Here is a 22,732-nt window from a genome sequence, read left to right on the forward strand (position 1 = left end):
AACCCCCCTGTCATTGATCAACCCCCCTGTCATTGATCACCCCCCCTGTCATTGATCACCCCCCCTGTCATTGATCCCCCCCTCTGTAAGGCTCCATTCAGATATTTTTTTGGCCCAAGTTAGCAGAATTTTTTTTTTTTTTTCTTACAAAGTCTCATATTCCACTAACTTGTGTCAAAAAATAAAATCTCACATGAACTCACCATACCCCTCACGGAATCCAAATGCGTAAAATTTTTTAGACATTTATATTTCAGACTTCTTCTCACGCTTTAGGGCCCCTAGAATGCCAGGGCAGTATAAATACCCCACATGTGACCCCATTTCGGAAAGAAGACACCCCCAGGTATTCCGTGAGGGGCATATTGAGTCCATGAAAGATTGAATTTTTTGTCCCAAGTTAGCGGAACGGGAGACTTTGTGAGAAAAAAATTAAAAATATCAATTTCCGCTAACTTGTGCCAAAAAAAAAAAATTTCTATGAACTCGCCATGCCCCTCATTGAATACCTTGGGGTGTCTTCTTTCCAAAATGGGGTCACATGTGGGGTATTTATACTGCTCTGGCATTCTAGGGGCCCCAAAGCGTGAGAAGAAGTCTGGTATCCAAATGTCTAAAAATGCCCTCCTAAAAGGAATTTGGGCACCTTTGCGCATCTAGGCTGCAAAAAAGTGTCACACATCTGGTATCGCCGTACTCAGGAGAAGTTGGGGAATGTGTTTTGGGGTGTCATTTTACATATACCCATGCTGGGTGAGAGAAATATCTTGGTCAAATGCCAACTTTGTATAAAAAAATGGGAAAAGTTGTCTTTTGCCAAGATATTTCTCTCACCCAGCATGGGTATATGTAAAATGACACCCCAAAACACATTCCCCAACTTCTCCTGAATACGGCGATACCACATGTGTGACACTTTTTTGCAGCCTAGGTGGGCAAAGGGGCCCATATTCCAAAGAGCACCTTTAGGATTTCACAGGTCATTTACCTACTTACCACACATTAGGGCCCCTGGAAAATGCCAGGGCAGTATAACTACCCCACAAGTGACCCCATTTTGGAAAGAAGACACCCCAAGGTATTCCGTGAGGGGCATGGCGAGTTCCTAGAATTTTTTATTTTTTGTCACAAGTTAGTGGAAAATGCTTATTTTTTTATTTATTTTTTTTTTCATACAAAGTCTCATATTCCACTAACTTGTGACAAAAAATAAAAAGTTCCATGAACTCACTATGCCCATCAGCGAATACCTTGGGGTCTCTTCTTTCCAAAATGGGGTCACTTGTGGGGTAGTTATACTGCCCTGGCATTCTAGGGGCCCAAATGTGTGGTAAGGAGTTTGAAATCAAATTCTGTAAAAAATGACCTGTGAAATCCGAAAGGTGCTCTTTTGAATATGGGCCCCTTTGCCCACCTAGGCTGCAAAAAAGTGTCACACATCTGGTATCTCCGTAATCGGGAGAAGTTGGGGAATGTGTTTTGGGGTGTCATTTTACATATACCCATGCTGGGTGAGAGAAATATCTTGGCAAAAGACAACTTTTCCCATTTTTTTTATACAAAGTTGGCATTTGACCAAGATATTTATCTCACCCAGCATGGGTATATGTAAAAAGACACCCCAAAACACATTCCTCAACTTCTCCTGAATACAGAGATACCAGATGTGTGACACTTTTTTGCAGCCTAGGTGGGCAAAGGGGCCCACATTCCAAAGAGCACCTTTCGGATTTCACAGGTCATTTACCTACTTACCACACATTTGGGCCCCTAGAATGCCAGGGCAGTATAACTACCCCACAAGTGACCCCATTTTGGAAAGAAGAGACCCCAAGGTATTCGCTGATGGGCATAGTGAGTTCATGGAAGTTTTTATTTTTTGTCACAAGTTTGTGGAATATGAGACTTTGTATGAAAAAAAAAATTAAAAAACAAATCATCATTTTCCACTAACTTGTGACAAAAAATAAAAAATTCTAGGAACTCGCCATGCCCCTCACGGAATACCTTGGGGTGTCTTCTTTCCAAAATGGGGTCACTTGTGGGGTAGTTATACTGCCCTGGTATTCTAGGGGCCCAAATGTGTGGTAAGGAGTTTGAAATCAAATTCAGGAAAAAATGAGGAGTGAAATCCGAAAGGTGCTCTTTGGAATATGGGCCCCTTTGCCCACCTAGGCTGCAAAAAAGTGTCACACATCTGGTATCCCCGTACTCAGGAGAAGTTGAGGAATGTGTTTTGGGGTGTCTTTTTACATATACCCATGCTGGGTGAGATAAATATCTTGGTCAAATGACAACTTTGTATAAAAAAATGGGAAAAGTTGTCTTTTGCCAAGATATTTCTCTCACCCAGCATGGGTATATATAAAATGACACCCCAAAACACATTCCCCACCTTCTCCTGAGTACGGAGATACCAGATGTGTGACACTTTTTTGCAGCCTAGGTGGGCAAAGGGGCCCATATTCCAAAGAGCACCTTTCGGATTTCACAGGTCATTTTTTACAGAATTTGATTTCAAACTCCTTACCACACATTTGGGCCCCTAGAATGCCAGGGCAGTATAACTACCCCACAAGTGACCCCATTTTGGAAAGAAGAGACCCCAAGGTATTCGCTGATGGGCATAGTGAGTTCATAAAACTTTTTATTTTTTGTCACAAGTTAGTGGAATATGAGACTTTGTAAGAAAAAAAAAAAAAAAAAAAAAAATCATAATTTTCCGCTAACTTGTGACAAAAAATAAAAAGTTCTATGAACTCACTATGCCCATCAGCGAATACCTTAGGGTGTGTACTTTCAGAAATGGGGTCATTTGTGGGGTGTTTGTACTGTCTGGGCATTGTAGAACCTCAGGAAACATGACAGGTGCTCAGAAAGTCAGAGCTGCTTCAAAAAGCGGAAATTCACATTTTTGTACCATAGTTTGTAAACGCTATAACTTTTACCCAAACCATTTTTTTTTTACCCAAACATTTTTTTTTTATCAAAGACATGTAGAACTATAAATTTAGAGCAAAATTTCTATATGGATGTCGTTTTTTTTGCAAAATTTTACTACTGAAAGTGAAAAATGTCATTTTTTTGCAAAAAAATCGTTAAATTTCGATTAATAACAAAAAAAGTAAAAATGTCAGCAGCAATGAAATACCACCAAATGAAAGCTCTATTAGTGAGAAGAAAAGGAGGTAAAATTCATTTGGGTGGTAAGTTGCATGACCGAGCAATAAACGGTGAAAGTAGTGTAGGTCAGAAGTGTAAAAAGTGGCCTGGTCTTTCAGGGTGTTTAAGCACTGGGGGCTGAGGTGGTTAAACTGCTCTGGTGAAATTAAAGCCACTGCTCTCAACATTTCAACATCTAGGTTTGACACAAGTCATGTGACCGCTGCAGCAGTGACGTGTCCTCCATGTGACACATGATCCAAGGACATGATGCGCAGAGGACATGTCACCACGTGGGGCCTAGTCATTGCCTGCAGTAGTTCCATGACCTGTGTCAAACCAGATGTTGATATGGGGAACAGGAGGCAGCGGAGGGGGAGTAGGCAAGTATGCTTCTGTCTGCAGGTCTGGCCATATACGCAGATCTGCCCGAAAGGCCCTCGGGGGTGAATAATTCCTTTAAGGGCACAATCTCATTTGGGCCTCAGGGACTTTTTCATCACTGCATCTAAAATGCCATAACTTTTCTATAGATGAAAGTGAAATACACCTCTTCCACACACTTCTGGAGGCAGCTGTTCTCCCCTAGGACTAATTTCAGTCATGAAATTTCGACCATGCTCTGTGCAGCGGCACGATTTCCTGTAGAAAACTCTGCTCCTGTTACAGGACCGCATGGCATTAAAATGATTTATGACGGCATTATGTCAGTACAATTCATTGCAGCTGATGTCAGGCAGAAACAAAATGCCATTATAATGCCGTGTGGTCTTGTCGTAGGAGCAGTGTTCACCACGGGAAATCATGCTCCCACACGGAGCGCGTTTCCTGCAGTGGACACACTCATCTGAAACTGCTCTTAAGGACAAAGAATCGAGCATCTAATACACATAAGATGTTTGTTTGTTCCTGATGAGATTTGCAAGTACAACCAATATTAGTCTCATGTGTTTGGTCACCTTTAGAGAATATTTAGTCTAAGGCTAGTTTCACACTAGCGTTTACAGATCCGGCAAGTTGTTCCATTGGGGAACAGCCTGCTGGATCCGTCACTGCCGGCATGCCGTCTGGCCCCATTAAAGGGGTTATCCAAATTCTAAAATGCCCCCCCATATGCCCGGGCCCCTCACAGAGGTTGTACTTCGCTCACTCCCCGGCGCCCACGTCACCGGGGGGCAGGCACAAACAGGCCACGACGGGAACGATCCTCTCTAGCATCACCCACGATGCTAGGGAGGCTCATCCCTGTTGCAGCGTGCTACTGGCTGCTGTCCCCCCGACACTGGATATATTTTATCCGCGCGACGGGGAGTTACAGCGGCGGCCTGCTGCTATGAGAAGTGATGCAGGTGCCGGGGAGAGAGGCAAGTACAACCTCTGTGAGGGGCCAGGGCGTATGGGGGGGGGGGGGGGGGGGAATATAGAACTTGGATAACCCCTTTAACTATAATGGGGTCTGGTGGAGATACGGTAAATATGGTGAGAATTGGTCGGGCAAATACCGCTGCGGGCAATGGTTTTTGTCCAGCTGATTCCTGGCAGAAGAGCTCAAATCAAATTGACTTTACTACTTGGATTAGATAAAATTATGATGAACTTTATGTACAATAATAAAATAGAAAAAAGGAAAGTAACAGTTATTGGAAATCATTTTTATTACTTATAGATATCATGGGGGGGGGATCACTTGTATTTCACAGCAGCTGAGCCCCTTTTCAAGCACCAACTAACATGTCATACACAAGACACTGAATACTTAAATTGTGATTTTACTTTTTCTGAATAGTTCAAATGTCATCAGAATTTTTTTTTTTTCTTTTACCACTTGAAATTGTAATACACATTAATCATGAAGTTTGAAAGCAGAAGTGTCATAGTAAAATGCTTTACTCTGGGGCATGACATATGGATTCTCGTAGTCAATGACATGACATCTTAGTATAAGGTTCCTTCTGCAACATATGTAGGACTAGGTTGCTCATCCAAAGATCCATTTTACCTTGAAATATTGATACTGATGATGGTACCATAATGACCAAAGAAAATTAAATCCACCGAGATGCCAACAACAGTCGTGTCATTAACCCTTTTGTTGGCATTAATGCTACCTGTGGTATACACTCAGCACATCCAGAAGACAATACATTCCTGGATATGGAAATATAATACCCAGGTTAATCATATTCAAGTCTTTACAAACGTCTCTACAGAAGGCTTGGTGTCTTCTAATCTCTTCTAATACTTATCCAACTGGGAATCTGGCACTTGGCCGGAGTAGCAGAACAGGGGAACACCTTCAGGTCAGGCCATGACCTGCGATCCTAGCAAGAGAGAAAAAAATTTAGGGGTAATCATCTTCAAACAAGCAAAAATAAAACAACAATCGTACACTAGGACTCAAACGCACATTTAAATGTGGTACAAGAGTTAAAATACTTTTTTTTAAGCCTAATAGTCCCCACAGAAGGTCCACATTTACTACTTATTTTTATTATCTGGGCACACTTTGGTCCTTACAAAAAAACTGGTACACTATTGATATTCACGGGATCGTGAAAAGTCCTTGTGGCAGAGGAAAAGAGATTCAGATGTCATAATAGGAAAGGGTTCATTACAAATACAGCAGGTAAGCTGTAAAATGCAGCACTGTGCAGTGCCCCAGAGGACCACTGCAAATGGTTAAAGGGGTTGTCTAGATTCAGCTCGGAACCCAGACATATCCCCTTCTTCACCCAGGAACCCCTCTGAGTGGAGCATCGGAGCATGTCATGCTCCGATGCTCTGCCTTGCCCTGTGCTGCATCGTGCAGGGCAAGGACTTGTTTGTTTATATTTGTACACTGCTAGGCGGAGGCTTACGCCTAGCAGTATTCCCGGTGAAAACAGCACTGCCCTAGCTTGCGCTTCCGGGTTTTTCACACTTTAACCTCTTTAGGACGCAGGGCTTACAGGTACGCCCTGATGTCCTGGTACTTAAGGACACAGGGCGTACCTGTACTCCCTGTGAATTTCCGATCACCGCCGCGCGGAACCCGGTGCCTGCTCAAATCATTGAGCAGGCACCCAGGGCAAATGCGCCGGGGGAAGGTCCTGTGACCCCCCTGTGTAGGCGATCGCAGCAAACCGCAGGTCAATTCAGACCTGCGGTTTGCTGCGTTTCCGGGCTATTCGGGTCTCTGAGGACCCGATAACCCGGAACAGGATGGTAATCGGTGGTGTGATAATACACCACCAATCACCATCCTGCAATCCTGAGAGCTGATGGTGACATCACCTCTCAGGATCGCCTCTGATTGGTAGGTGGGCGGGTGGCGGGGGGTTCAAATCATAGCAGTGCTCCTCTCCTCCTCCTTTTGTGTCCGGGGAGCAGAGGAGAGAGGAGCGCTGCCGCTGCAAGTCGTCGCATCTCAGCACCCCCCATCTGTCCAGGCATCACCCCATCTGTGCCCAGCACCCGATCTATGCCCCAGCACCCCCAATCTGTTCAATCAGGTACATAGGGAAAGGCTAGGGAAAGGTTGGGTTAGGCAGGGATAATAAAGGGAAAGTTAGCGGAAGTCAAAAAAAATAATAATTTGTGATTGCATCACCCTAAATCGGGTGTCTGGGGTCCACAGAACAGCTGTGTGACCCTAGACCCCCCAGGGGTGCTGCAGCTTGCCCCCACAACTTTTTTGGGGAGCAGGCTTTTTTTTATTTTTTTTTGTGCGTACGCTGACTGTGGCTAGCACTCTTAGCGTCCGGCCACAGCGGTTGATCAGCGTTTTTTTTTTTCCACATTTTTTGCCCTGTTTTAGTTAGTCTTTTTTTTTTTTTTTGTCTGTTAGGTTTAGGGTGAGTTCGCGAACACCCGTGCCCCCACACACACGCACACAGAATAAAGATTTACACGCACGCACACACACACGCAGACCCACACTACCCTAAGGCCCGCCGGATGTTCTCGGCCGAGGAGGCATACGCCCAGCTTGCCTCCGAGTCAGAGAGTCCTAGTGAGGACGAGGATGATCCCACTTTCCTGCTGTCATCCGCGTCCTCCTCATCATCTAGCGATGATGATGAGCCCCCAAGGCGGCGGAGCAAGGGGACCGCCATGCTAGGGACCCTGTGGCCCACCCTAGTACGAGCAGCTCTGGGGCTCGTACTAGTTTTCCGTCCCACCAGTTAAATCCACCGGAGCCCCCTGCCGGTGAACTTGTCTGGTGTACCCCAGAGCGTTTGGAGCCCGTGATTCCTGATATTGTAGGCCAACCAGGAATCCAGATTTCCACAGTGGGCTTCACTGAATAGGACTATTTTAGTCTTTTTTTCAGTGACCACTTTGTAAATCTAATGGTGGAACAAACAAACCTGTACGCCCAACAGTTTGTTACTCAACACCCAGGCTCCTTTTTGGCTAGGCCCGGTGGCTGGACCCCGGTCAGTGCAGCCGAGATGAGGACATTTTGGGGCCTCGTGCTGCACATGGGCCTAGTCAAGAAACCTAATGTCAGGCATTACTGGAGTGTGGACATCCTCTACCAGACCCCACTTTACAGTACGGCCACGACACGTACCCGGTTTGAGGCCATCCGGAAATGCCTGCATTATTCAGATAATGCAGCATGTCTCCCCCAAGGTTATCCTGCCTATGACCGCCTGTACAAAATCAGGCCAGTCATCGATCACTTTGGGGACAAATTTGTACAGGCCTATGTACCTGGAAGGGAGGTCGCGGTTGATGAGTCTCTCATTGCGTTCAAGGGGAGACTCATTTTCCGCCAGTATGTTCCCTCAAAGCGGGCGAGGTATGGCGTGAAGCTGTACAAACTTTGTGAGAATACCTCAGGCTACACTTACAAGTTTCGTGTGTACGAGGGGCGAGATTCCCGTATTCAACCCCCAGAATGTCTCCTCACTCTGGGTGTTAGCGGAAAACTTGTGTGGGACCTTATGCACCCACTGCTAGATAAAGGTTATCAATTGTACATGGATAACTTTTATACTAGTATCCCCTTGTTCCAGTCCCTTGCCGCCAGATCCACGTCCGCTTGTGGGACCGTGCGGAAAAATCAACGCGGCCTCCCTGCCCACCCCCTCCAGGTACCTATCCCCAGGGGTGAGACCCGTGCCCTTACCTGTGAAAACCTGTTGCTGGTAATATATAAGGACAAGATGGATGTCCTTGTACTGTCCACAATTATCCTTGTACTGTCCACAATTATATGTACGGCGCTGATAGCGAAAGGGATAAATAATAATTAATTTGCATTTTATTTCATCAAATAAGTATTTGATCACCTACCAACCAGCAAGAATTCTGGCTCTCACAGACCTGTTAGTTTTCTTTAAGAAGTCCTCCTACTCTGCACTCATTACCTGTATTAATTGCAACTGTTTTAGCTTGTTACCTGTATAAAAAGACACCAGCCCACACACACACACACAATCAATCACACTCCAACCTCTCCACCATGGCCAAAACCAAAGAGCTGACTAAGGACACAAGGGACAAAATTGTAGAACTGCACAAGGCTGGGATGGGCTACAGGACACTAGGGAAACAGCTTGGTGAGAAGGCAATAACTGTTGGTGCAATTATTAGAAAATGGAAGAAACACAAGATGACTGTCTTACTCGTTCTGGGGTTCCATACACGATCTCGCCTTGTGGGGTAAGGATGATCCTGAGAAAGGTCAGAAATCTGCCCAGAACTACACAGGAGGACTTGGTCAATGACCTGAAGAAAGCTGGGACAACAGTCTCAAAGATTACCGTTAGTAACACACTATGCAGTCATGGATTAAAATCCTGCAGGGCATGCAAGGTTCCCCTGCTCACGCTAGTGTAACATCCCAGAGTTATGTTACAAAACTCTTTTACCCCGCTACAATCTCTTAAGTGTATTCACATTGTCATATTGTGTAATCTCATGTAATTTCCTCACAAATGTGCATTCTAAGCCTTGTAAATGTATATTGCTGTAATTTCTATGTTCACCAGCAGGTGGCAGCAATGTGTTTAGCAGGGACTTAGTTCAGTTTAGCATGTCTGAACTGGAATAGTACATTCCAGTTTAGCTCCCCCCTCTGTGAGGAGGTGTGGAATGTTCCCATATTCTGCCTCATGTGTGGGGAAGGAAGTTAGGTTAGTGTGCCAGCCACCCCGGCTAGGGGAAGGCTGTGTGTGTAGGAGCTCCCAGATATAGGGATCCAAAGCCAGGATCTTGTCTCGGCTGAGACAATTGATCATCATCCACAGCCTGAGCCTTGTAGCCTCAGCTGGTAGAAGCAAGCAGACACCTCCACTATTCCAGGAAGAAGCATACCCTGAGAGAATAATGATGAGTATCGTCCAGAGACCACAGGAGAAGCCAAATTCCTGCCACATTACAGAGCTACAAGCAGACCACTTATCCTTCAAAGAGCTCCAGGCACATGATAGAGCAGAAGATATATATTCCTGCCACACATTGCCAATACCTGCTGGGACCCGAGACTAATGCTGTATCTCGCATGGATGAAAGCTGCATCTAGTAAAGACAAGTTTGAACTCTACTCAAAGGTCTGGATCTCAATTACTGCTGCAAATTCCTCTATTACTCCTACTAGCAACACACTTATTTTATTGCAAGTGAGCCAGGATCCAGGAGTCCAGCCATACCCAGGTAGGAGACACCGTTGACACCATTGCTATTACCATACAGAGACATTACACCACTCTGGCATTCCTAACCTAGTACGCGAGTTACAAGTTACAACACCCTTAAAGGGCCCTGTACTCGGTCTGGGGTTCCATACACGATCTCGCCTTGTGGGGTAAGGATGATCCTGAGATCATTTCCTGTGCACGCTGCAATTGGCGTCACAAACAAAACTATTAACTATCATTTACACCTGACCCAGCCATTGCATATTATTGGCGTCAGAGTGCATACCCCGGTCCAGCTCACCACATTTTTGGCATAACGAACAGGATCGAGCTGTGTGCCAACAGGCTACGAATTGAATTGTGTGCCAACAGAACCGGATCCAACTGTGTGCTTAACTGGATCAAGTTACATGTTTCACAGTACTGCAAGATCTGAGGATTGTGCCAAAATTATTGCAAATAATTACAAAGACATTGTAAAGACAGCTGGCCCCTGCACGTTCGGAGCGTCCCCAGCGCATGCTGCCACCAGAGAAGAGGACATCGCGTCTATCGTCCGGACCTCGGAGGCAGTGGATCCCTCCGCCACTGTCGACTCAGCAAACCAAACTACTGCCAGCGCCGATGACCAGACATCCTCCAAGATGGCCGCCGACACTAAGCCTGCTCCTGCGGAAGATGCTGCTGACACAGACGCCCAGGCCTTGGACCAGTCTGCACCGCAGACGGCACCTGAACCCCACAATGATCACCAGGAGGCACCGGAATCGGCCGCGACATCAGGTAGGAGCAGACGCGCTCCCTGAGGCCCAGGCCCAGTCCGTAGCTGCCCCTGCACCACTTCCTGTGGGTCCCGATACCCCAAACAGGTCTAGGCCTGCTCCGCTAAGGACACCTACAGGTGCGGCGGAGGCGGCCGGAACTTCCACTCCGCTGCCCAGTGCTACTACTGCCAAAGCGGGATGCCTTAACCCCAAAGTCCCCTGGGAGATCACTGCTTATGCCCAGACGGCCTGGGAATACAAATAAGCCGTTGAAGAGTGGGTGAAGCAAGTGGTAGATGACCCCCAGCCAGGAGACCCCAAATTGACCAGACGCACTGGGACTGTGCTCTGGTTCTCTGTGGAAAGAGGAGTGAGATTCCTCCAGGACAGCCATTGTGGGTCAGAAGTATTTGTGGGCCGCCGCTTTGCCAAACGTCATTATCTACCACAGGCCCGTCACAACCTGTACGCAGGGGATCAAGTGGAGTACACTCCTATGCGCTCCATCCAAGGCCCCTTTGCTGCCGGTGTGACCCTGCTGGCCAAACTGTTAATCCCTGCAGTTACCCCAGAGACCTGGCAGGAGGACCCAGGCTCTGCAAGGAGAGTCCGTTGTCTACAGGAGACCCCAGACGACAGGTTGAGGTTCAGAGAACAGCCCCAGCCAGAACCTGAGCCACTAATCCCTGACCTGGCCGCACTACCAACACTGCGGGTGGGCCAGATAAACAACTCAGTGCTGACATTCAACCCCAAGGTGCAGACATATGTGTTTCCTTGGAAACAGCCCCAGGCACCCTCAAGTTTCCTTCCAGAACCCCTTCAGCCGGAGGTATTAACCGCCTCTGCACCGGCTAGGAATCCCGGCTTGCAGCATGTCACTACTGCTTTCAACAGGCTGTCTGCTCAGCCAGTACCTACAGCCACCACTAGAGGGCAGTGGCGCACTAAAACAGCTGCGACTATGAGCTACCAGAGAAAAGAGTGCCCCCTGATGCGCTTTAGCAGCTCTAGCAGCGAGGAGGACATGGATGTCCTTCTCTAAAAATGCATCCTCTTAAAAAATAAGGACTAATGGGAGCCACGTCATGGACTGTTCCTGGCGGGTGAGGACCTGTTGGCATTGTTTTTAATGTTTTCTCTTTCCAGGTTGCCCTATTTTGTCCTCACCCTGATGGTCATGTATTGTAAGGACTCCTCCATCATCATTTAACCCCTTGCATCCATTCGCATTGTTTTACCCCCTTTCTCAGGTTACTTGATAACCTCATGGAGCTACGGTTTCTAAAATATGCTGCTTTTATATGACATTTAATATTTCCCTTGGATTACAATTAACTTTTATTCCTGTGGATTACAATTGACTTTTGCCCTGTTTCCAGAGGATTCAACATTAAGCACTTCAAGCAAAAGGACTCAAGCTATATTTGAGCACATTATTGCATCAATAAAATTGCACTATTTTAGTAAAATTGGTTTATTGCAACGTAAAAAGCTGCACCCAAAGAAAAGACTCAAACGTATACCTGAGCTCTTTGTGATTTCTATGTGATAATTTTGCACTAATTGTACCAGTTTACAAGTTATGTACCGTTCAAAAATAACATGCCCATTGTGTGTATTCTCTTCTAGGTGCCGCAATCTGACCTTCCTGCACTATTTGTGACAATTGCACTTAACATTGCACTTAACCAGAAATGTAGCACCTTACTCCAGTATGGATTATTTTACAGCTCATGTTCTCTCATCCCTTTATACGGACTGCCTTTATGCGGATGCTTAATACTAATGGCCTACATCTGGAGTCATATATCCCGGGTACCCAGGGTAGGACCAAGTGGTAAGTCCCTGTCAGGTCCAGTAACTACAGGGGTAACACCGCTGCATCGGGAATGGTTAGAAGTCATAGACCCCCTCCTTCCCATTTGTTATATGTTCAGGATTGCTCCCATCCTGAGGTGTTACTTCCAGGAGTTCCATGGGATTATACTACCCTCCTCCTGTGACATTGCCAGAAGTGCATGGAGACGCTAAATACCTCCCCTTCTGAGCCTTTGCCTAAGGTATGGGCCCTCAAACCTTAGAGACACATTTAGCTACCCATAGTCACCATAGTGATTCGTGCTATAAGCCATATTTTTCAGACTTTGGTGCAGGGAAGGGAATACAGGATAAAGCCACCCTTTCATTTGCGGACATTCCATTACATAATTGTGGGATTACGGAGTAAAGACAGCCCCATGCTTTCTTTGGTGTCTAGAGGCCAGGACACTACAAAGTCAGTCAGTAATGTTTGCTTAGTGTAGTACTTGGTTCACTGGTTATACCGAGAGAGGGAAACTGTTAGGACACCCTACTTATGCGGGCAGGAACCTTGGGATAGCCGTTAAATGTTTTGTCTTTGTATGTCATTATGTGTAATTCATGCAGCACTTTGTACTTATTTGGGTACCCCAGAGCTGGTTCTTCTCCCTCCTAAACATAAGCCAAGGGCAGCTTAACTCGAAGTAAGGGGGAATGTAACATCCCAGAGTTATGTTACGAAACTCTTTTACCCCGCTACAATCTCTTAAGTGTATTCACATTGTCATCTTGTGTAATCTCATGTAATTTCCTCACAAATGTGCATTCTAAGCCTTGTAAATGTATATTGCTGTAATTTCTATGTTCACCAGCAGGTGGCAGCAATCTGTTTAGCAGGGACTTAATTCAGTTTAGTATGTCTGAACTGGAATAGTACATTTCAGTTTAGCTCCCCCCTCTGTGAGGAGGTGTGGAATGTTCCCATATTCTGCCTCATGGGTGGGGAAGGAAGTTAGGTTAGTGTGCCAGCCACCCCGGCTAGGGGAAGGCTGTGTGTGTAGGAACTCCCAGATGTAGGGATCCAAAGCCAGGATATTGTCTCGGCTGAGACAATTGATCATCATCTCCAGCCTGAGCCTTGCAGCCTCAGCTGGTAAAAGCAAGCAGACACCTCCAGTATTCCAGGAAGAAGCATACCCTGAGACAATAACTGTGAGTACCGTCCAGAGACCCCAGGAGAAGCCAAATTCCTCCTCAGCTAGTCAGTCCCCAAGACAGCAGAAGATAGTCAGTGCAGAAGATAAATTCCTGCCACATTACAGAGCCACAAGCAGACTACTTATCCTGCAAAGAGCTCCAGGCACATGATAGAGCAGAAGATATATATTCCTGCCACACATTGCCAATACCTGCTGGGACCCGAGACTAATGCTGTATCTCGCATAGATGAAAGCTGCATCTAGTAAAGACAAATTTGAACTCTACTCAAAGGTCTGGATCTCAATTACTGCTGAAAATTCCTCTATTACTCCTACTAGCAACACACTCATTTTATTGCAAGTGAGCCAGGATCCAGGAGTCCAGCCTTACCAAGGTAAGAGACACCGTTGACACTATTGCTATTACCATACAGAGACATTACACCACTCTGGCATTCCTAACCTGGTACGTGAGTTACAACACCCTTTAAGGGCCCTGTATTAGTACCCTGCGCACGCTGCAATTGGCGTCACAAACAAACAATAGACTATTAAACCCATATCCTGACCCACTGCATAATTTGGCATCCGTGTAACCGTAACACGGTCCTGCACATGTCCAGGCCCGTTTGAAGTTCGCCAATGACCATTTGGATGATCCAGAGGAGGCATGGGAGAAGGTCATGTGGTCAAATGAGACCAAGGTAGAACTTTTTGGTATCAACTTCACTCGTCGTGTTTGAAGGAAGAAAGATGAGTACAACCCCAAGAACACCGTCCCAACAATGAAGCATGGGGGTGGAAAGATCATACTTTGGGGGTGCTTTTCTGCAAAGGGGACAGGACGACTGCACCGTATTGAAAGGAGGATGGATGGGGCCATGTATTACGAGATTTGGGCCAACAACCTCCTACCCTCAGTAAGAGCATTGAAGATGGGTCGTGGCTGGGTCTTCCAGCATAACAATGACCCGAAACACACAGCCAGGGCAACTAAGGAGTGGCTTCGTAAGAAGCATTTCAAGGTCCTGGAGTGGCCTAGCCAGTCTCCAGACCTGAACCCAATTGAAAATCTTTGGAATAGGGTTGTTTCGATACCAAAATTTTGATTCAGTTTCAATACCACAAAAAAGTATTGCGATTCTCGATACCATTCGAAAAAAATAAAACACCAAAAAAAGCTGCGTGCATTCCGCATTTTATGGAACATCCGGCCGATAATAGAAAAGTCCGATCCTATTTTTTTGGGGGACAAGGTGACTAAAAAAAAATGGCGAATCGCGCATTTTTTTTTCTTTTACGGCGTTCACCACAATGGACATTTTTTTTATATTTTAATAGTTTGTACTTTTTGGGCGTGGCAATATGTCATATGCTTATTTATTTATTGCTTATATATTTTATATGTAAAATTGGGAAAGGGGGTGATTTATACTAAATATTTTGGTGTTTTCTTTTATATACTATTTCCCCCTTAGTAGCTAGAACCTAGGATCTTTTAATCCCTTGTCCTATTCACCCTAATAGAGCTCTATTAGGGTGAATATGACTTCACACTCTCCCTGTTGCCCTGTGCATAGTACACACAACAGCAGGGAGATTACCATGGCAGCCAGGGCTTCAGTAGCGTCCTGGCTGCCATGGTAACTGATCGGAGCCCCAGGATTACACTGATGGGTCTCTGATCAGAAGCTGCCACTGCACCACCAATGAGGAGGAGGGGAGGGAACCTGTGTCCACTGCCACCAATTATTTCAATACTGGGGGGTGGGGGGCGCACTGCGCCACCAATGATTTTAATACTGGGGGGTTGAAGGGAGGGGGTGCACTGTGCCACCAATGATTTTAATACTGGGGAGGATGCGGGGAGGGCGCACTGCGCTACCAATGATAATTGACATTTAATACAGGAGGCGGGTGCGGCTCCTGGATTTGTATTAAACGTTTACTTTCATTGGTGGCGCAATGCGCCCGCCCCTCTCTCCTCCTTGGTGACAGTGGCAGCAGCGGGAAGGGAGAGAGTGCTTCCTTCTCCCCTGTGCTGCTGAGGAGAACACGGAGCGCGCTGAGAGCAGCGCGCTCCTTGTTCTTTGATACTACACTGAGCAGCGGCGAAGCCTAGTATCGAAAAAAGGCAAATCCCGGTATCGAGGTCGATACCAGACAAAAGTATTGATTGGGTATCGAAAATTCGATACCCGAAACAACCCTACTTCGGAGGGAGCTGAAACTGGTGCAAAGAACAGATAGCAAGTGCAATCTATCTTTAATGGCAACAGGCCTTACTGCTAGAGGAAAGGGTATATGGCTTGCGTGCCCACCACGCTTCTACCACAGATTAGCTACCCATTGGAGGATCTACACTCATCTATAGGAACTGTATTACGTATTGTGAATGTGCACTCCTTTGGTTGGAGTTAATAGAGAGACTCAGAATCAGCCATTTTGCAGCTTGCTACTCCATATTAAGCCTTGGAAAGATTTTGTACTGAATGATACTGGTGTTTTTGTTTATGACCCACCTAAACTAGTTCAGTAACGAACACTGGATTTGTTACCCCCTACACTAGCCTGCTTATTGCCCACCACCATTGTACCGCTGCTATTATCAGGCCCTGCACCTACCTTCCTGCCTTGCATCCCGCCAACTGTTTACCACCAAGGTGTGCCGTAAGAGAAGAAAGGGTGTGCCCTCCATTCACCAGGGAGTGCCAAAGTTAAGGCATCCATCATGAACCATTGCTACTCCTATCAGTGTGATCACTTAACTGGAGTTGTAACCAGTCAAACCAATAGTAATATATATGGCACCCATAAATATTGAAAATGTAATTGATAAGTGGGGTTGCCTTAAAAAATAACTTTTAATAGTCAATGGTTAAAATAGTAGGCCCAATAGTTTGATTCGAGACTACATGCATTAGTAGTCATGCACCACCAAATGAAAAAAGGTAGAGAAGAGAGGCAAGTGCGAGGTGTAAACACTTGCTGAGAGGGTGAGTTTACGAAACATAGGGATACAGATAAAGAGGGAGACAGAGGCTGGATCTCTTCCCCTAATATATCCCTAGGTTCTAACTCAAGATGAAACCCTCACTATATGTCCCTTAGTGTCCCTTGCAGGCAATGACAGTGACTGCCCAGCTTCGTCGGAATACAAAGGTATCACTCATCCAAGGACATACAGATCATATAGTACTAAAAACAGTCCCAACGCGTTTCACTGGCAGTCAGCCAGGTCATCAGGGGACCCATATATATAACAAGACAAAGTACACGCATGTGCACAATAGAGAAGTATCCAGTCCACGGCGCTTCCAAATGTGTTGGGGCCAGCCAGGAAAGAAACAGTATTGTAAAAAAACTGATATTTAGCTCCTCTATGTGCAGCAGTTCATGGTCCGCTCCTCCTGCATATGGCAGTGATGGCAGTGAGTGCCCATGCTGGCGTTCTTTTAAGCCAGCGCGGGCCTAGGTAGATCCGCCCCCAAGATCACATGCTCCAATCACGCGGGCTGTGACATCACTGGTCACGAGTGCGCCGCGTCACGGAGTGGAGTCACATGATCGGGACACACACTGAAGGTGTGTCAGTGTGGCCCAATGTCCGTCCCCTACACTTAGGGGGCGGTGAATCGGACAGCATTAAGGGGCGGGGATATGGAGATTAGGGGTATGAAAGATGGGCTAGCTCAGCCACCCCCAATCAACCATACATAGTGGCATAGATGGCCAAACAAAGTGCGTCGCTCCTATAGAATCATAGAAGGCGCTACCAAGGTACTTAAATAGCAGGTTCACTGGACAGGTTAGATTTGAAGAAATAAACAGGTTATATTTCCCAATGGTATCTGGTGCGGCAGAATAAACTTATTAGCAGAAAATTAATTAAGGGGGACCTAATATAGCCCCATTACAGGAAGTAAGACAGACAGATGGGTTCCTATATGTAGTATGAACATATAGTACAGATTGGGCATCCAACCCAAAAATGGAGGGTGGATTGCCTCACTCCATATATGAACACCCGATGAGGGTTATTGTGAGTATCAAAGATACCCCAATTGATGATCAAAGATGTATGTTTGTTTAATCTGATTTAATGGACTCATCTTTCTCGTTCCTCTTGGAGGAGGCAACTGGGCAGCTGCCACTAGTCAACGAGATGACCTGGTCTCCTCGATGTAACACCCAAAGGAAAGTTGCTCATTTATGCCATTTGGTTGTGAGGTCCTCAATTCAAATATCCACCAGGTCTCCCTTTGCAGTATTTTCCTCTTTTCAACGGAGAAACGAGTTTAATGGCCATGAATGTCATGCCCTTGGCGTTGCCATTATGGCTAGCTTCTACATGTTTGGCCAGGGGGGTGTCCCTACCGTTTCTGATGTCACCTAGATGTTCTCCCACCCGTCTTCGAAATTCCTGGGTGGTTTTGCCTATATATTCTAGGCCGCAGTGACATGTTACCTTGTAGATGACTCCCCTTGATCTACAATTGAGAAAGCACTTGATTGAATACATTTTGCCTGTTACATTACTGCAGAAATCCCTGCCCATCATGATAAAGGGGCAGGCAACGCAGTCACTGCAGCGAAAGCAGCCACATAGTGGTTTTAGCCATGTAGCCACATTTACACCGGTTTGCTAAAATGACTGTGCACTAAGCAATCCCGGAGACTGCGACCCTTACGATACTTAATTTGCGCATTTGGTGCAACAATTTGTTTGATGTCGAGATCCAGGAGAAGGATACCCCAATGTTTTGAAATAACACTTCTCACTTTCCCTGCGGCACCATCATATCCCTAGTGTCGGCTGCTTGATAATGAAATGTTTTCAAGTGGGGATGAAAAGAATTTCCGAGCTGTCCCCCCCCCCCCCTCCCCCAGGCCCCATAGTGGTCGCAATGTCTGCCCACATTGCAGGTACACTCATGGTATATATGTCCTCCGTTTTATGGCTGCTGTACATTACCGGTATGTTGATACTTCTGGCTAAAGGTTTTTCAACAGTAAGAAAAGTTCTCCACATAGAATAGTTATATAGCTCCCTCATGTGGCCAAATGAAAGTAATACATCAAAGTGTACTTTTTGGTTAACTTTTTAAAGCAAAATTAAAGAGACCCTCCAGGCTCCCCTTACTAAGGCTTATTTGCATAAGGACATCACAACGCAGGAGGCAGTTGAAACTGAGCATGTGCAACCATCTCAGTGAGCCGGACAAAGAAATAAACAGATACACCTTTATACTTATAGGGACTAGTAAATAGTTTAAAAAAAAAAAGTTTTAAAAAATCCAAGTTAATAAATACACATTTTTTCTATTGAATAAAAAAAAAAGGAAAAAATTGCTAAAATAAAATCTCCACATATTTGATATGTAATGACCCACACTACACAATTATCATGCAACTTATTCCGTACGATGACCCCGCTGTAAAAAAAAAAAATGGAGATCAAAAAGTGTTATGTGGCCCAATACTAATGAAAACTACAAGTCATCTCACACAAAAAAATCAAGCTTTCTGACAACTCCATAGAAAGTAAATGTAAAAAGATATGGCAATAAAAAGGCATATATTGTGCAAAAGTAGTAAAACATAAAAAAAAAAAAAATCATGTAATTGTTATCACTGTAATCATACTGATCCAGAGAATAAAAATGGTATTTATGGCAGAAAATGAACGACGCAAAAAGTATAATGTGGCAGTACTGCTGTCCCCCCCCCCGCCCACACACCCACACACACCAGAAACAGTTAATAAAAGTTATTCAGTAAGTTATGCGTATTCCAAAATGGTCCCATACATACTACAACTTATCCTGCAAAAAACAAGACCTCATACAGCTACATTGACAAAAAATAAAAAAGTTATTAGACTACTGGAATGCGAAGATGAAAAAAAAAATATATATTTTGCTTGGTCACTAAGGCCCCAAAACAGGCTGATCACTAAGCGGTAAAAGATGGTACGTTATTACCATTTTTGTCGTCCTATAAGACATGGGGGAAAAATGGCATGCATCTTATAGGGCGAACTTTTTTTTTTTTTATCTGGTCTAATTACGGTAACATTAAGGGTCTGATCTGAGGTCTGATAAACATTGGGGGTAGAGATGAGCTAAAAGATTCTACAGAATCATTTTGTCCAATCAGCAGGACTGTTTGAATCATTTTGTCCAATCAGCTGGACTTCTTCATCTGCATAAGCCTGCTGATTGGACAAAATTATTCTAACAGTCCTGTTGATTGGATAAAATTATTCTAACAGTCCTGCTGATTGGACAAAATAATTCTGTAGAATCTTTTAGTCAATCTTTTAATCGTCTCTAATTGGGGGTCTGATCTTGGGATTTGATAAACATTGGGGGTCTGAGCTGAGATCTGATGAAAAAATATTTTTCTTATTTTCTTACTCTAAAATCTAGGTGCATCTTATAGGGTGAAAAATATGCCAAGTATCATTTTCGAGCTCCTGACTGGACAATCTCTTCTAATGTGACGCTAGTAGCTATCACTTTTGTTTATGTATTAATGAAGGACGGTGAATAGTTATGAACATTTTGTTAGAAAACATAAATGAGTTCCTTACCATGGTCAGGACACAACGCACTTGCAGTTCAGACATCCTTTCTCACTCTCATCAGGAGGATTGAGCTTCCGTAACTTATGCTGCCGGATCTCTCTCACTAACGTGTAAAAGGCATCTTCTACTCCCTGTGAGACACAAGGTTACGGTATATGACTGCTTACTATCTAGTGCGCCAGGTAGAAGGCGATATACACAATCCTCAGCAATGACCACTATTAAGCATGGTAACTGATCATTAATAGCTTCCTGCTACAAACGAGGGGAAATCCAAAGGCAGTGTAATTTTACTCCAAGGCAATGACTGCAGTCCTACTGTGCATGGGCCGCTACTGCAAGCAATGAACAATGAACAAATAGAGCAAAGTAGGAACGAATCCCCAGCTGTGATATAACATTTGCTAAAGGCTCTACTCTGTGCGATACAATGACAATTGGACAAAATACTGGAAATTAATGTCTTTCAAACATTTCCCCAAGCTGAGGCATATTGTATTTCATCTAAATGATAAAATCATACAGTTCTTACCTATAACAACATCTGATGCAACAATCATTGCTATAAACAGCATTTATTGCATGGGTCCTGACTGGAAGCAAATTTAAAGGGTGTCTGTTAGGGGCTGGGGAGAACAGGAAAAACATGGAGCTTTTATTATCAGGAGTAGCGTGAATATTAACTTTTATTCTGCTGGGCACTGCTCCTGTATTGAGTGCTTTACAGCCCCTCCCCTCTGCTGTGAATGACAGCTGGCGTGGGGTCCTACAGCATCACTCAGAGTAGAGGAGTTGTGCAGTAGCTCACTACAGGGAGCACTTCACAGTAAATCACCGCCTCCTATCCACTTGCAGAAGCAGAGCCTGGCAGAATAAAAGTTCATATTCCTACTACTTATAATAAAAGCTCCATAATATGCATGTTTGTCCTGGTATCTCTAGCACCTACATACTGACAGACTCTCTTTAAAGGCCATGCACAAAGAAGGGCGTTATGCATTGTGCCTATACGGCAGCGCACAGAGTATGAAGTCTCCTTGTGCTGGCATACAGGACCTGTCAGGCAAAAAATATATATATAAAATATTGAGGCCCCTATTATTAAATGGGAACCCTATTACGGGTCTGTACAAAACAGACCGTTTCCGTTTTTTTTGCAGACCGTATACGGAACCATTCATTTCAATGGGTCCACAAAAAAAAATACGAAAGATACTGCATGTGCATTCTGTTTCGATATGTCCATTCCACAAAAGAATAGAACAGCAAAATACATATGGTCGTGTGCATGAGACCTAACTCTGTGTTCCTTTACACTACTCCCTGCTTTACAATATTTCTTCCCGCTGAATCCAGAGAAAGGCCTCATGCACACGGCCGTGTTCCGCGGCCGAGAGCGGTCCGTGGTAACAGCACCGGCGGCATGAAGCGCACAGCGTCATAGCAACCAATGACGCCATGCGCTCCTGCTGTCAGAAGGAATCCCGGCCGGGTTACCACGGACCGCTCTCGGCCGCGGAACACGGCTGTGTGCATGAGGCCAAAGCAGCATAAAATTGAGTAGACTTGATGCTATAAAGTTAATCTCATACAAGCGTGCCCTGTGCGTAAATCAGGCTCTGTGTGTAAGCATGATTTCCTGTTATGGAGCACACAGCATTATAATAGTTTATAATGCTGTGTGTCTCTACTTGACCTTACTACTACAGATTTATACCGATATAATGCTAGTTAGCATAATTCTGCAGAAGTAAGGTCCCGCAGAGACACACAGCATTATAAATCAGTATAATGCCATGTGCTCCTGAGAAACGAGCAGTGTCCATAACGGGAAATCACGTTCACACATGGAGCGCGATTTCCGCACAGGACATGCTCTTCTGAAAGACGCCCAAGTAAGCTCTACTTGATTTCATTTTAGATGAAATAAATATGCTGCATGCATTTATCTTGGCCAAGTCCCAAGAATCCCTCCAATCCTAGATCAGAAATGTCATACCAGCTGCAAATAACTACAAAATTTGAAATCTGCTTTCGGTTCAAAGTCTGTGTTTTGTCATCTGTTATTTGTTCACTGGTACATGATGGTGTCAGCCAATTGTGACCTATGAAAAGCAGAAGTACACTGCAGGGATCTCAAGTCTCCCTGACACCCGCATGTGAGACAATATATCCTGGAAAGGTTTACTGATAGCAGAACAGAGAGATAAGAGAAGTGGGACAGAGTTTACATTAAAGGTTGAATTAACCCTTTAGGGTCAAATTGGCTTCTCAAGGAGATATATATGTTAAAGGCATCCCTCCTTCTGTCTCATTCAGTAGCTATATAACTATTGAGAGAGATGTATTTTTTTTAAATACATTTACCCATTTAACCCTCCATTTTAATTATATTATTTACCCCAGTGTTAAATACCCCCCCCCCCCCCCCGATGCTTGTTTTTTTCCTACAGTGGGGTAGATAATTACACACAGGGTTCACTTGCTTCTTGTCAGCTCAGCAAATGAACCGATTCATGTAAAAGATCCGAACTTCCCATCTCTAGTTTACTCGCAATAAAGCTTTCCGACAAACTGTAGCAGTGT

General features: G+C 44.9%; 1 protein-coding gene across 2 annotated transcripts in view; it reads right to left on the bottom strand.

Annotated features, from left to right (window-relative positions):
- Window positions 1-4,799: 4,799 nt before the first annotated feature.
- Window positions 4,800-22,732, bottom strand: part of HRAS (HRas proto-oncogene, GTPase) — a 96,608-nt gene continuing 78,675 nt past the window's right edge. For both annotated transcript variants that reach the window (XM_040410517.1, XM_040410516.1), the window contains 2 exons: window positions 20,153-20,277; window positions 4,800-5,483 (listed from right to left, as the gene is read on the bottom strand). In XM_040410517.1, coding sequence (XP_040266451.1) covers window positions 20,158-20,277 — 120 coding nt within the window. In that variant the 3' untranslated portion in view covers window positions 4,800-5,483; window positions 20,153-20,157. The remainder of the gene's footprint in view (window positions 5,484-20,152; window positions 20,278-22,732) is intronic.

This window comes from Bufo bufo, chromosome 10 (assembly GCF_905171765.1).
Source record: "Bufo bufo chromosome 10, aBufBuf1.1, whole genome shotgun sequence".
Classification (NCBI taxonomy): Eukaryota; Metazoa; Chordata; class Amphibia; order Anura; family Bufonidae; genus Bufo; species Bufo bufo.